Source organism: Muntiacus reevesi, chromosome X (genome assembly GCF_963930625.1).
Source record: "Muntiacus reevesi chromosome X, mMunRee1.1, whole genome shotgun sequence".
Classification (NCBI taxonomy): domain Eukaryota; kingdom Metazoa; phylum Chordata; class Mammalia; order Artiodactyla; family Cervidae; genus Muntiacus; species Muntiacus reevesi.
In genome coordinates, this window is record NC_089271.1 from 20,029,856 (window position 1) to 20,044,289 (window position 14,434).

Below are 14,434 nucleotides of genomic sequence, written 5' to 3' on the forward strand. Positions count from 1 at the left end.
GTCAGAGTAGCCGGCTTGCCAATTATTTTGGTTTGGCAAAATCTGTGTTATCTTTTAGCAACTCTTATTTCTGATGTTGTATAAATCAATTGTTCAATCTAGTCATGACTTCCCCACTCCTAGCATCAATACATATCAAAAGAAGGCTAATTAAGATACAAATGTTCAAATCCTTTCCATATCTCGTTGTGAGTGTGTGTGTGTATATATTTATAACAAACAAATTGCTCTAGAATTTCACACTCAGGCAGAAATTTTTGAAGATCTTAAAACAAATATCTAAGAAATACAGTATGATTACAAATGTAGAAATAATTTTATACAGACACACCTCATTTTATTACACTTGGCTTTATCAAACTTTGCAGACAGTGCATTTTTTTTTTTACAAATTGAAGGTTTGTGGCAACCCTCTGTTGTCAGATGAAGTTTAGCATTTTTTAATGGTAAAATATTTTTAAATTAAGGTGTATATATATTTAGATATAATGCCATTGCACACTTCGTAGACTACAGTATAGTATAAATGTAACTTTTATATGCACTGGAAAACCAAAAAAAATTTTGTGATGTTTGCTTTATTATGGCGATCTATCACTGCACTCACAATCTCCGAGGTATGCCTGTGATTATGGAATAATAACTGTAGGATATTTGTTAAGCTAATGCATATCAAAGAACTAATAGCTCTGATTATTGTTCTTCATAGCAGTTGTGATTTATACCGCTTTTCCCAGCTACTGGTAGAAACTTTTCCTACAGGTGGGGAGGTTTCACTAGGAACTTTTGGGGTCAGGGCCAGTTGTGATTCTCTATGATCATGATGATGACAGGAACTAAAAATTAATATGTGTTTATAATGTTCTGGGAAGTGACTTATATATTTTAATTCATATTTATCCTCTAGTCAATTCTGTGAGGTGTTGGTTCTATTTATTATCCCCATTTTATAAAATGAACAAGAGGCTTACAACTGAGAAATTCTTCAGCTCAGGTTTACATTAATTTCTGTTCTGCCTGTTGATATTTGTACTCTGTTCCACTATGACCCAGTTCTCCAAGGTTGTTTTCTCTGTCTTCTCCAGATTGGGTAATTTCTTTTGCACTATCTTCAAATTTACCAGTTCCTTCTTCTGCATTCTCAAATTTGCTTTTGACTCATTAACACATTTTCGTTTTGATTTTTGTACTTTTCAACTCCAAAAGTTCCATTTGCTTTTTTAAAAAATAGATCTTGTTTGTTTATGATTCTTTGTTGTCATTTGTCATCACATTAATTGTTTGAATAAAGTTTATTTTAATTCTTTGAACTAATTTACAATGATTGCTTTCAAGTCTTTGCTAAATCTAACATCTGGGCTCACTCAGAGTCAGTTTTTATTGATTGCTTTTTTTCCTTTTGTCCAGTTTTTCTTCTAGCATTATTTTTTGTCCTTGTTGAAAATGACCTTTTTGATAATGTATTGTAGCAACTGTGGATTCTGATTTATTTTTCTGAGGCTTTTTTAAAAGTAACTTTCCTGGGCTTACTCTATAGAATCTGTCTTGGCTACAGTATGTGACCATGGATGTCTCTACTCAGTTTTTAAATTCTTATTTTTGTTTTTTAGCCTCACTTCATGAATGCTGCCCCTGTGTCTTCATAGCTCAGTCCTCTGCCAGTTGATCTGTGTCGGAGTTCGGAGTGCATTCCAAGTCACAAGCCGTTCTCAATCACCCTTGCAGTTTACTTTCCACTGGGCTCTCTGGGGTCTCCCCTGTACACATGCCTAATTTCCCACTCAGCCAGGGATGTGTGGAAAGCTTTTCTCCACGCTTCTATGACTCTTTCAGTTATGCTATCTCCCTTTTACATTTCTGGCTGCTCTATCACTTTTCCCAATGGGAACTGTAACTTCAGGGGAACAAAGGTGTGGGTTTTCTTCATTTATTTTCTACCAAGTTCTTCACTTCTAGCTGACAGAGCTGCAACTTTCTACCATGACCGCGAGTGAGCTCACCCCCTGTGGCAGCAAAGCTGCTGATTTTCCAGCCAGTCCTATCGTAGTCAAAAATGTTCTCTCTGATCAAACTGGGAGGGATGGGAGCAGTCCCAGGCAAGAAGACTACAGACTCCGGTTCTACTTCTTCAGTTCTGGCCGTTTTCCAAAATTAAATGTTTTTCAATGTGTTGTTTGCCTTCAGTCAGTCTCCAGGGCCCTAAAATGGTTGCTTGTTGACAATTTTGTCCATTTTTTATACCTGATTTTGGTGGAAAGGATTTGTTGACCTTTTCATGTGTCATAGCTGGAAGCCTGACTTCTATGGCCCCAATTTTTTTTTTCATGGCCCATGTGTTAACCTTGGCTGATAATTCTGGTCTTCAGATTTTTTGCTGGCTTTTTTATGCTTTCTGGGTCTCTCATTACTCTCTCTTCCAACTCCCCCCTCTGTTCTGGCCTCTAGGAAAAACTCTAGGCCCTTGACCATCCCTTGGCTTAAGGCTATGATTACCACCTCTCCCTCTTAGCCAGGGCTCCCATCTAGCCCTCCTGCCCTCTGCCCTTCAAATCTTCTTACAGCATCCATCTGCAAAGTAAAAGTGTTTAAGGAGTAGGCCTGAAGCTGAACTCTTCCCCTTATCTATCCCTGACTCCACTCAGAAGCCCAAAGAAAGGAAGAGAAGGCTTTGGAACTTCTTTGGAAATGACGCATAGCTGATGTGTAGCCATCTGCCCCACTGTCCTTCATTTTCTCTACTCATCACAATATCTTTCAGGCCATCCTGCTTGTTTCATTCCCAACCTGAACTGTTCAACAGAAATTTTAGATTTAGGATTCTTAAACCAGCTTCTCAAATCTCACAGCTTCACATAGTAATAGTTTCCAGTATCTCAATGAGCAGCTGCATATAATAAGTAAAGTGTTCTGCCCCTTCAGGTCTACTTCAGATGAGTTCAAACTCTTGTTTTTGCAACTTATGAAAAATTCAAGCTTCTCACCAGTATTTTTGTGAACTCTCAGGGTCTTCTCAGAGTTTCTTCTATATTGGAGATGCTGCCAAGTTAATTTTTTTAATTTCAAAATGTCATTATTCATTTGGATGTGTAGCAAGGCCTGGCTTGCTAATTTAAAAACTCCTAAATGTGCTATTTTTAACATCATCCTGAAATGCCGATGGGCTGTAAGACTTTAATGGCCTTGACTATTTTTAATATTTATGCCTCGGAAAAGTGCTGACTGACTGTGGGCTTAAGCAAACTGTGTGATTTGTGTCTTTTCCTTCTCTGTCAATGAAAACAAATACCTCTTTCACAAGAACATTAAATTGGTTAATGTTTCTGGAAAAGTTCTGCTGGAATGAAAATCAGTGCAGTGCTAGTCATTCTTCAGACCATATGTCTTATTTCAGGGAAAACAACATTAAGAAATTTAAGATTCTCTTTGCACAGTACAGTGGTATGATAGACATTTTTTTTAAAAGAAATTTCGGGTGGGTCATTTTCAGGCATTGTGGCGAATTTTAGCTTCATGATATCTGGTAACTGTAATTGACATCTTTTTAAGTCTGCAAATTCAGGAGTTAATTGAGTGAGGATGATTCTGGAGTAGCTCCACTACACTGGTTTTCTTTGAACAGCACATTGTGGTTATATTTCCACAAAGCCCTGAAATAAATGTTTTGCTTCTTTGTGGGTATAGGAGATAAACACCCTTTATCTTTCATTCTCATGGAATCCATTTTAGCTGCACTAATGTGCATTAAGAAGTTTCTAACATGATGGGGAATGTCAGCAAGAATGAAATTAATTGGGTGGTCATCCCTGAAGGTACATATTTAGGGGTTGGTTCTCAGAATTGTCACTTCATCAGCTTGCTTAAAAATAGAGGATTTACTTCACTGCTCAGCTTGAGTCAAAAGTAATTTCTTTCCCTCAGGATCCTCTTTCTTTGACAGAAGTGATTTTAAGCCAGCCTCCCTATTAACTCACTCTCATTCTACTGTGACTAGACATGTCTGGGTTTTTTTTTCCTCTAGCTTCTGAAAAATATGTAAAAATACATCAAATGTCTCTACAGATTATGGTCCTGCCCAGAATTACCCACAGCATGGAATGGGATGGATGCAATCTGCAGGATATGAGAAATAAAGCAGTAAATACTCTATGGTTTTCCCATTCCACATTCCTATAGACTATCTTTGAGAGTTAATAGGTAAAATGCAAAACTTTAGCCTGACATATATCTATTTTATATTGTTCAAAGAGATCCAGAATATCAGTGTCTTTTCCTTTAGAATTTTGCATTTCATCATCCTATTCCTTTCACATATCCCATTGTCCAGTACAATTTCATCTCCATATATTTTTAAAATTTATACGAGACCTTTTTCATACCTCATCTGCCAAATCCTTCCCCAAACACAGACTGCAGGAACACTGTAAAGACATAACAAAAAGAATTCAAAGCACTTGAATGACACCCTTTGTTTATTTAAGTAGATGTATACATAGCGATGGGCTTCCCTGGTGGCTCAGTGGTAAAGACTCCACCTGCACTACAGAAGATGCAGGAGACGTGGGTTCGATCCCTGGGTTGGGAAGATCCCCTGGAGGAGGGCATGGCAACCCACTCCAGTATTCTTGCCTGGGGAATCCCATGGACAGAGGAGCCTGGCGGGCTACAGTCCGTAGGGTCACAAAGAGTCAGACACAACTAAGGCGACTGAGCATGCATGCATGCATGCATACATAGCAATACAATGATTTAAATAGATTTTAATGAATTTTTGCTCAGCATATACCACTTAGGCAATAGTCTTAGTCCAAGAGGAACTTAAAATCTTGTTGGGAGGTAAGTTGTGCAAACTCATATGCCTTCAGGGCCCAATTAGTTAACACATGTTGACCTGGACATGGTAGGAAGTGACAGAGACCATGGAGAACTAGTGATTGATTGTGTGCCTCATTTGAAGGAATTCTGGTTCGGTACTTCTAAAACCTCTGTGTTGGGCAAATAAAACATTTTTTTTTTTCCTGGAGAAAGTCAGTCCATTGGCTAGGACTTTATCTGTGGACAGGCAGCTTTTCAGTGTTTCAGTTATCTTTTGCTGTGTAATAAATCACCCCCAAAATTAGAGGAGTAAAGCAGCAATAATTATTCATTTTTCTCTAGCATGACTCTGGTGGTCACTGGGCCCTGCTGGCTGCTTCTTGCTCATGGTGTTGCATGCAGTTGCAGTCAGACAGTGGCAGGGGCTGGAGTCACATGGGAGGTTTCCTCTCCAAGTCTAGAATGATTGATGCTGGCTGTGATCTGGAAGGCCTGCGATGGCCTCTCCATGTGTACTGGGCTTCTTTGTGGTGTGCTGATTGAGCAAGAAATTTTGAAAAAGTTTCCCGAAAAAGAAAGAATAAGAGTGCACATGTGTTTACCAGGGAGAGCTTGTATCACCTTTAATTGCCTAGGATTGGAAACCATGTGGTATTTTTTAAAATTAATTAATTTATTTTAATTGGAGGCTAATTACTTTACAATACTGAAGTGTTTTTTGCCATACATTGACATGAATCAGCCATGGGTATACCTGTGTTCCCCATCCTGAACCTCCCACCCTTCCATCCCCATCCCATCCCTCAGGGTCATCCCAGTGCACCAGCCTTAAGCACCCTGTCTCATGCATCAAACTTGGACTGGCGATCTATTTCACATATGATAATATACATGTTTCAATGCTATTCTCTCAAATCATCCCACCCTCACCTTCTCCCACAGAGTCCAAAAGTCTGTTCTTTACATCTGTGTCTCTTTTGCTGTCTCGCATATAGAGTCATCATTAGAACCTTTCTAAATTCCATATATATGCATTAGTATACTGTATTGGTATTTTTCTTTCTGACTTACTTCACTCTGTATAATGGGCTCCAGTTTCATCCATCTCATTAGGACTGATTCAAATGAATTCTTTTTAATGGCTGAGTAATATTCCATTGTGTATATGTACCACAGCTTCCGTATCCATTTGTCTGCTGATGGACATCTAGGTTGCTTCCATGTCCTGGCTATTGTAAACAGTGCTGCGATGAACATTGGGGTGCACGTGTCTCTTTCAGATCTGGTTTCCTCAGTGTGTATGTCCAGGAGTGGGATTGCTGGGTCATATGGCAGTTCTACTTCCAGTTTTTTAAGGAATTTCCACACTGTTCTCCATAGTGGCTGTACTAGTTTGCATTCCCACCAACAGTGTAAGAGGGTTCCCTTTTCTCCACACCCTCTCCAGCATTTATTGCTTGTAGACTTTTGGATAGCAGCCATTCTGACTGGCATGAGATGGTACCTCATTGTGGTTTTCATTTGCATTTTTCTGATAATGAGTGATGTTGAGCATCGTTTCATGTGTTTGTTAGCCATCTATATGTCTTCTTTGGAGGAATGTCTGTTTAATTCTTTGGCCTATTTTGTGATTGGGTCATTTATTTTTCTGGAATTGAGCTGCAGGAACCGCTTGTATATTTTTGAGATTAATTCTTTGTCAGTTGCTTTGTTTGCTATTATTTTCTCCCATTCTGAAGGCTTTCTTTTCACCTTGCTTCTAGTTTCCTTCATTGTGCAAAAGCTTTTAAGTTTAATTAGGTCCCACTTGTTTAGTTTTGCTTTTATTTCCATTACTCTCGGAGGCGGGTCATAGAGGATCCTGCTGTGATTTATGTCAGAGAATATTTTGCCTATGTTTTCCTCTAGGAGTTTTATAGTTTCTGGTATTTATATCTTTAATCCATTTTGAGTTTATTTTTGTGTATGGTGTTAGAAAGTGTTCTAGTTTCATTCTTTTACAAGTGGTTGGCCAGTTTTCCCAGCACCACTTATTAAAGAGATTGTCTTTTCTCCATTGCATATTCTTGCCTCCTTTGTCAAAGATAAGGTGTCCATAGGTGCGTGGATTTATCTCTGGGCTTTCTACTTTGTTTCATTGATCTATATGTCTGTCTTTGTGCCAGTACCATACTGTCTTGATGACTGTAGCTTTGTAGTATAGTCTGAAGTCAGGCAGGTTGATTCCTCCAGTTCCATTCTTCTTTCTCGAGGTCGCTTTGACTATTCGAGGTTTTTTGTATTTCCATACAAATTGTGAAATTATTTGTTCTAGCTCTCTGAAAAATACCGTTGGTAGCTTGATAGGGATTGCTTTGAATCTACAGATTGCTTTTGGGTAGTATACTCATTTTCACTGTATTGTTTCTTCTGATCCAAGAACACGGTATATTTCTCCATCTATTTGTGTCATCTTTGATTTCTTTCATCAGTGTTTTATAGTTTTCTATATGTAGGCCTTTTGTTTCTTTAGGTAGATTTATTCATAAGTATTTTATTCTTTTCTTTGCAATGGTGAATGGAATTGTTTCCTTAATTTCTCTATTTTCTCATTGTTAGTGTATAGGAATGCAAGGGATTTCTGTGTTAATTTTATATCCTACAACTTTACTATATTCATTGATTAGCTCTAGTAATTTTCTGGTTGTATCTTTAGGATTTTCTATGTAGAGGATCATGTCATCTGCAAACAGAGTTTTACTTCTTCTTTTCCAATTTGGATTCCTTTTATTTCTTTTTCTTCTCTGATTACTGGAAGTCATGTGGTATTATTTCCACTGCATTTTATGCTTTAGAAGTGAGTCACCAAGGCTAGCCTATAATCAAGAGGAGAAAACTTGAGTCCACTTCTTGAGAAGAATATAAAAAAATTACAAACAGGTATTAAAACCAACATAGGTCACGTTATACTGGAGAATAGTACAACTAAATATATGATATATTCAGATACAATCAGGGAGATATACAAAATATCTAAAGACTGATTTGGTGTGGGTACTATCCCAGGAGAAGAAATAATAGCATCCACAACTGGTAGGCTCTGTTAGTACAGCTGCTTAATATCTCCAAGGCTCCAAATACATCCTAGAGTCAGGGAGCTCTGGGAAATCAAGAAAGGTTTGATCATGCGTCTCGTATAAGATGTTTTAGTAATTCTTACTGAAGTTTCAGAGACCCCATCAGGCTCCATCTGGTGGTTTGATTTTTTTGTTTTGTCTGCCTTTGTCCTCTAGAAGTTAAAAATTATCTCTACATGGCTCTTACCCTAATATTTTGAGTTTATTCTTTGCTAAAGGGAGGGGAGTTGGGAGGAATGGGCAGAGAAGAGATGAGTTCAAGGAATATATTTCATCTTTGGTACATACTGTGGTTCAGCCCAATGTGATTTAGAAGCCAAGTTGAGAGGCACCTGGATTCTTCCCTCTTGACTCAAAGAGCAGATGTAAAAATGCTGGATTCTTTGTGTAATAGTTTCCCATTGCTGCTGTAATGAATTATCACAACCTTATCAGCAAGTCAGAACAACACAAATGTGGTCCCTCACAGTTCTGTAGGTCAGAAATGTGGGGTGGCTTGGCTGATTTCTCAGCTCCCATTTTCATAAGGCTGAAATCAGGATGTCAGTTGACTTGGCTCTTAGCGGGAGCCCCTGGGAAGAACCCTCTTCTAGTCTCATTCAAGCATTGGCAGATCCAGTTCCTTGTGGTTGTAGGACTGAGGTTCTTACTTCTTCACTGGTTGTCAGCCGGTGGCCACTCTTAACTCCTAGAGGACTCTGTCTGCTCTTTGCTGTGGCCCCTACATCTCACAGCCAGCCACAGCATGTCAAATCCTCCTTGCCCTTGAAATTTCTCTAACTTTTTGTTCTGCAACATCTCTTCTTACTTTCTTCCCTGTTGCATATCTAGGGTTCAAGTCAGAGAAGGTTCCACATTTTTAAGGATGTGTGTGATTAGATTAGGCTAGCCTGGGATAGTCAGAATAATTGCCCTGTTTTAAGCTCCTTGACCTTAATTACAGCTACAGAGTTCTTTTTGCCATGCAATGTAGCATATCCACAAGATCCAGAGATGAAGGCATGGACATCTTTGGGAGGATGCTTAATTATACTGAACTACACGTAGTGACATTAGGTCAGTAAATATGCTTTCTCCTGTGCTTTCTTCCTTACAAAGGTAAGCCAGCCAGTAAATTTGTGTTAAACATTAGGGTTTATTGAAACACGAATACTAAAATTTGAAGGCAAAGAATATATATATTTTATGGAAATGAGTATAGGTTTCAGCTTTGACAAGAGGCATTCTTTCTTGATTTCCAGTGTTGTCTCCAGTATAATGCTGAAGAAAACTGGTTTGAAGTCAGACAGACTAGACTTTGTGCGAGTATATAGTGTTTGTCAGTCTCATTGTCCTTTCCTGTGAAATAGGTTTTCCCCCATAGAAACTATAGGAATTATTAACCTGTGGCTAGAAAGTGCATAGGGCATAATAAGTGCTCAGTGAGTGTTAGCTGCTGCTGCTGCTGCTACTAATGATAATAACAAGATGACTGTCATGGGCTTTTTATAAGAGGAGAAGGTATGGGTGGATCAAGTAGAATGAGCACTTGGATTTCCTACCAGTTTCATGTTAGTCTGACATAAATTATTAGTCTGACATGATTACTCTTTTAGACATAAATTGGTAAAATGATTGTTCTGAAAAGGGATTTATATGTTTATTTTGAGTACTTTAGCTTAAGACAAAGGCTTGGTTTTAATCATAAAGGGCAGTGCCTGAAACTCACAGGCATAAAGTCAGCAGGGGTCAGCAAACTATGGCTTGAGGGCTAAATCTTGCCCGATGCATGGTTTTGTATAGCCCAGAAGCTAAGAATGGTGTTTAGAGATAAATGTTCATGGTCAGTTTGATGGTAGGAAGCACTAACTTTGAACCTCAAAGCGTAATGTTCTGCCACTGAAGAATTTCGTTCCTCTCATTAATAGGCCCATATTACTAAAAATTGTACTCGATTATTATATTTTGACTTTCATCAATAAAACTTGATAGAAAATTTTCTCTCACTATAAAAGTACCTACATAATATCCTTGATTTTGCCTCTTGGTCCAGGAAATGCCTAAATGTTTATAATCTGTTTACAGAGAAAATTTGCTGAGTCCAATCTAAGTAACCTCCTGTGCATTTAAAATGCAGTATAGACTCTTCATAGCTGGAGGGCACTCCCAAGATCTCTTAGTGCAGTACCTTAGTGTTATAGAGAAACTGAACCAGGAAGATAGGCAACTTGTGCACCACAGCCTGGCTAATTAGTGACAGAGCGCAGATGAGCCATTAGAACCTTTGGTGCTTAAATCAGTAAATGTTCTATGGGAGCTGGCAGACCTTCTGGGTAGCATGGTTTTGCTTTATTATCTCTTTTTACATGGACTTCTATGTTGTCACCCGTCTCAAACCTTTAATGGACAAGTCAACCTACAAAACTCAGCTGTCCCGTGGCCCCATTGAACAGGGCCTGCTGAACATCAGTGTGTTGCTCTGTTTCCATCTGTGGGTAGATCCCTTTAGATTTGAGAAATTTTTCATTAAAGTTGTTTCAGAAGCCTTGGTACCCTTTTCCATTTTCAGTAATGTTGAATAACCAGATATGTTCGGTTTAGGATGAGATTGTTCATAGAGCAGAGCAATAGCCCTTAACTAAGGTGATAATTTCCCCACATGTCCCACTTCCCCATCGTTCCCGGGTTATTTGCTAATAAATTGTGCCACCTTGTATGTGTTTCAGTGCACTCCTGCCTGGATAATGGTGATCACTTGGTGGTGTTTCTTTCCCTTTCTACAGGTGGTTTACAAATCCAACGACTGTCAATGCCTTCTACAGTGCATCCACCAACCAGATCCGTGAGTACTGGCTCCTTGTCTTCTTAATGTGTTCCAGAATGGGCAGAACTGTGATTTAAGAGTAGGGCATTCTTTATTTCCCCCTACAAGTGACCAGGTATGTTGGTGAAGAAAGTTTGTTTCCCTGACTATATGTCCAGCTTTCTTCATTTTCTTTACCTTATAAGTTTTTTTGAAAGTTTTATATAAGAAAGTGTTAGTTCCTCAGTCGTGTCCAACTCTTTGTGATACCATGGACTGTAGCCCACCAGGCTCCTCTGTCCATGGAATTCTCCAGGCAAGAATACTGGAGTGAGTTGCCATGCCCTCCTCCAGGGGATCTTCCTGACCTAAGGATCCAACTCAGGTCTCCAGCATTGCAGGCAGGTTCTTTACCATCTGAGCCACCAGGGAAGCCCAAGCTTTATATAACCATTAATTTTAAAAAAAAGGAAAACAACTGCAGTATATAAAACTGCAGTGACGTTGGCCATGAAAGAGGAACAAGCTTCCACTTTTCTGTCATGGTGGTCTTACTAATGTTTGTTTTATTTCTAGGATTGATGGGAAAAACAAGTAGGTAACTGGGCAGATTTTAGAAGCTGTTAAGAAAAGCTTTGAAATGCTCTAAATAATCCTGGGATGTAAAGTCTTGAGTTTCTTTTATTTACATGTACTAGTACGTGGGCTTCGCAGGTATCCCAGTGGTAAATAATCCACCTGCCAATGTAGATGTGGGTTTGATCCCTGGGCTGGGAAGATCCCCTGGAGAAGGAAATGGCAACCCACTCCAGTATTCCTGTCTGGGAAATCCTATGGAAAGAGGAGCCTAGCAGGCTACAGTACATGGAGTCCCAAAGAGTCACGCACAACTGAGTGACTAAACAACAGCAACAAATTAAGTACATAATTATAAATACCATAAGTTAAAAGCATTATTAAGGATCATATTGCCACAAATAAAAAAATCTGACAGCACCAAGTGTTGACGACAGAGATGTGTAGTGCTAGTGGAAATGTAAATTGGTTCACCCACCTTGCTGCACAATTGGGCACACCTGGAAAAGTCAAAGATGGATGTATATGTCCATAAATGTCATTTTAGCTCTTGACATGTGCCCAAATGCTATCACTCAAAGTGTGGTCCAGTGACTATCAGTAACAGAGCCCCAGGGGAACTTGTTAGAAATGCAAATTCTCGGGCCCCACTTTAGACCTATTGTTCATAAACCCTGGATATGGGGCCCAGAAATCTGTTTTATTAAGCCCTCCAGGTGAGGCTAACATACTTGGGGAAGCAGTGCCCTAGAGAAGTCTCACATGGGGAGGCCCACTTGAGAATGCTTATAGCCGTGTTCTTTATAACAGCAGCAAAAGGGGAATAACTTACCTGGCGCACCAAAAGAAAATGAATGAAATGTGTCATGTTCACACAAGGGCGTGCTTTGCAGCAGTGCACAATGAGTGGCCAGAGTGACATGGATGAAGTTCACAAATAATAGGTTGTGTGTATGTGTGAAAAAAACAACTTGGGAGAGTACATGGAAGAAGACATCATAAAAAAAGAGTTGAAAAGCATGCAGAACAGTTCTATATATTGTCCACAGGTCCATCCATGTGTAGTAAAAATATGAAGACATTGACAAAAATGACAGACACTGAGTGCAGGTTGGCAGTGAGCTGTTGTGGGAGGGCAGGCTAGTCCCGCTGATGCCCTTGCTGGTTTTTCACCTCCCCTTGCACCTCTTCTGGTCTCCACACACCCTCGCTTGTATGGTGTGTACATCTAATTCCATGATTTTAAGTGCACATCTAATCCCATGGTTTTAAGCCTGTCTCTTTGCTGTTTGGTGAATGCAGGTGATGGAATTTATGAGGACTTGCTACCCTTGGCCTGCCCCTACTGTTTCCCCTAGGATCCCTCTAATACCCTCCTCACTTGCCTCCCTGCTTCTGAACTCATCCCCCTTTGATCTAGTCTAAATATAACATTGTAGCCATTTTAATGCTTTTTACAGTTGTCTCATGTCCCTCCTTTGCTCAAAACCCATTATTAGCATCCCATCTCACACAGAATACAAGCCACATTACTTGAAGTGGCCCTGAGGCCTGTTATCATGCTGCCTTTGTCCCCCCTCTGTTTCAGCCACACTGGCCTCCTTCCTGTTCCTGGACCACAAAATATTCTTCCTTCCAGGCATTTCTTCCTCAGGGTTCTCTTTGCCTTGGAAAATCTCACCAAGTGATCTGCATGGTTTGTGCAGATCAAATCTTCCTTCAAATCCTTGCTTGAATACCACCTTCTCATTGAGGCCTTCTGTCTGCCCACTCGTGGCAGGTCCTCCGGCAGGATTTCCTGACCAGGGAGAATAGCCCACTCCCAGCAGGCACACCTTTTTGGCGTCGCCCTCATGTGGCCACTTTGAGGAATGACAGTGTCTACAGAACTGGAACTGGTATGGGCTAGTACTTAACAGTATGTTAGCTGGTGGTGTATTATTATTATGAAAATGCCATTGCTTTCTTCCCCCACCACCAGCTTTATTGAGGTATAATTGACAAATAAAAATTGTATCTATTTAAAATATACAACACAACGCTTTGCTATAGCTCCGAGTTGAGCGCTAAGCTGCATGTGTTACATGGGCACTTACATTTTAGATAGTAATTATAGCTACTATTTATAATAATATGGGTTTTGTTTATATAATATGAATTATATCATTTGGAATAACTTATTGAGTGATAGAAAATTATTTGAATTATCTATTTTTAAAGAAAATGTTTTACTAGGTACATGGAAAAGAATATATGTAACATGCTAGAACACAGAAAGTTAGAAAGTATATAAGAAAACATATAATAAAATAAATAATGTTTATGAACCCACCACACATCCAAGAACCGGAACATTCCTGATGTCATTGCATCTGTCTGTGTTCCTCTCCATCCCTTTCTTATTCCCCACCATTGCCCAGTTCTGATTTTTGTGTTTATCATTTCTCTTTTTAAAGAAATTTGAAGACATTTACATATCCCTAAGCAATATATTGCTCATTTTTCGATATTTTTAGCATAATAAAATGGAATTATATTGCATGCAATCTTAAGCAACTGTGATTTTTTTTTCAGCATTTTTTTAAGATTCATCCAGGTAGCATGTGGCAGTAGGACTTTCATTTTCACTGCTGTGTAACATTCCATTGTGTGACTGTACCCTAGATTACTTATCTGTTCTACAGAGCTATGAGTTTCCCTTTTCTTAGGGTTTCACTGTTCTAAACAGTGTTGCTCTGAATATTCTCATATGTGTCCCCTGAAACAAGTGTTTCAGGTATATACTATGAGTGGAATTACTGTGCAAATACTCAACTTTACTAGGTAACACCCAGTGTTTTCCACAGTGAGTGTTCCAAAGTACAGAGTGTTTTCACCAGTTCTCATTTTCATCACTTCTTGGCATTGGTAGACAGAATTTTCACCATTCTAGTGAATGTAATAGATCAGTTCTTATGCCAGAAAAAGCATTGAGATAGATTCTTCACCAATATTTCCACATTCACTTTCCAATGTCAGTGAATGCTTACTGCTCTTTGGGGGATTTAAGTATGCCTAATAATATTTTTGCCTCCAGAATTCATCCCTGTCCAACCTTTTTTTTTTTTTTTTTTTTTTTTAATCTGAGGAGAGCTGATTATATCAGAGG

The 14,434-nt window shown here is 39.1% G+C and overlaps 1 protein-coding gene across 2 annotated transcripts in view; it reads left to right on the plus strand.

The window, feature by feature from the left end:
- PHEX (phosphate regulating endopeptidase X-linked) overlaps nt 1-14,434 on the plus strand; it is a 196,651-nt gene that overhangs the window by 143,935 nt on the left and 38,282 nt on the right. For both annotated transcript variants that reach the window (XM_065915712.1, XM_065915713.1), the window contains exon 15: nt 10,691-10,749. In XM_065915712.1, coding sequence (XP_065771784.1) covers nt 10,691-10,749 — 59 coding nt within the window. The remainder of the gene's footprint in view (nt 1-10,690; nt 10,750-14,434) is intronic.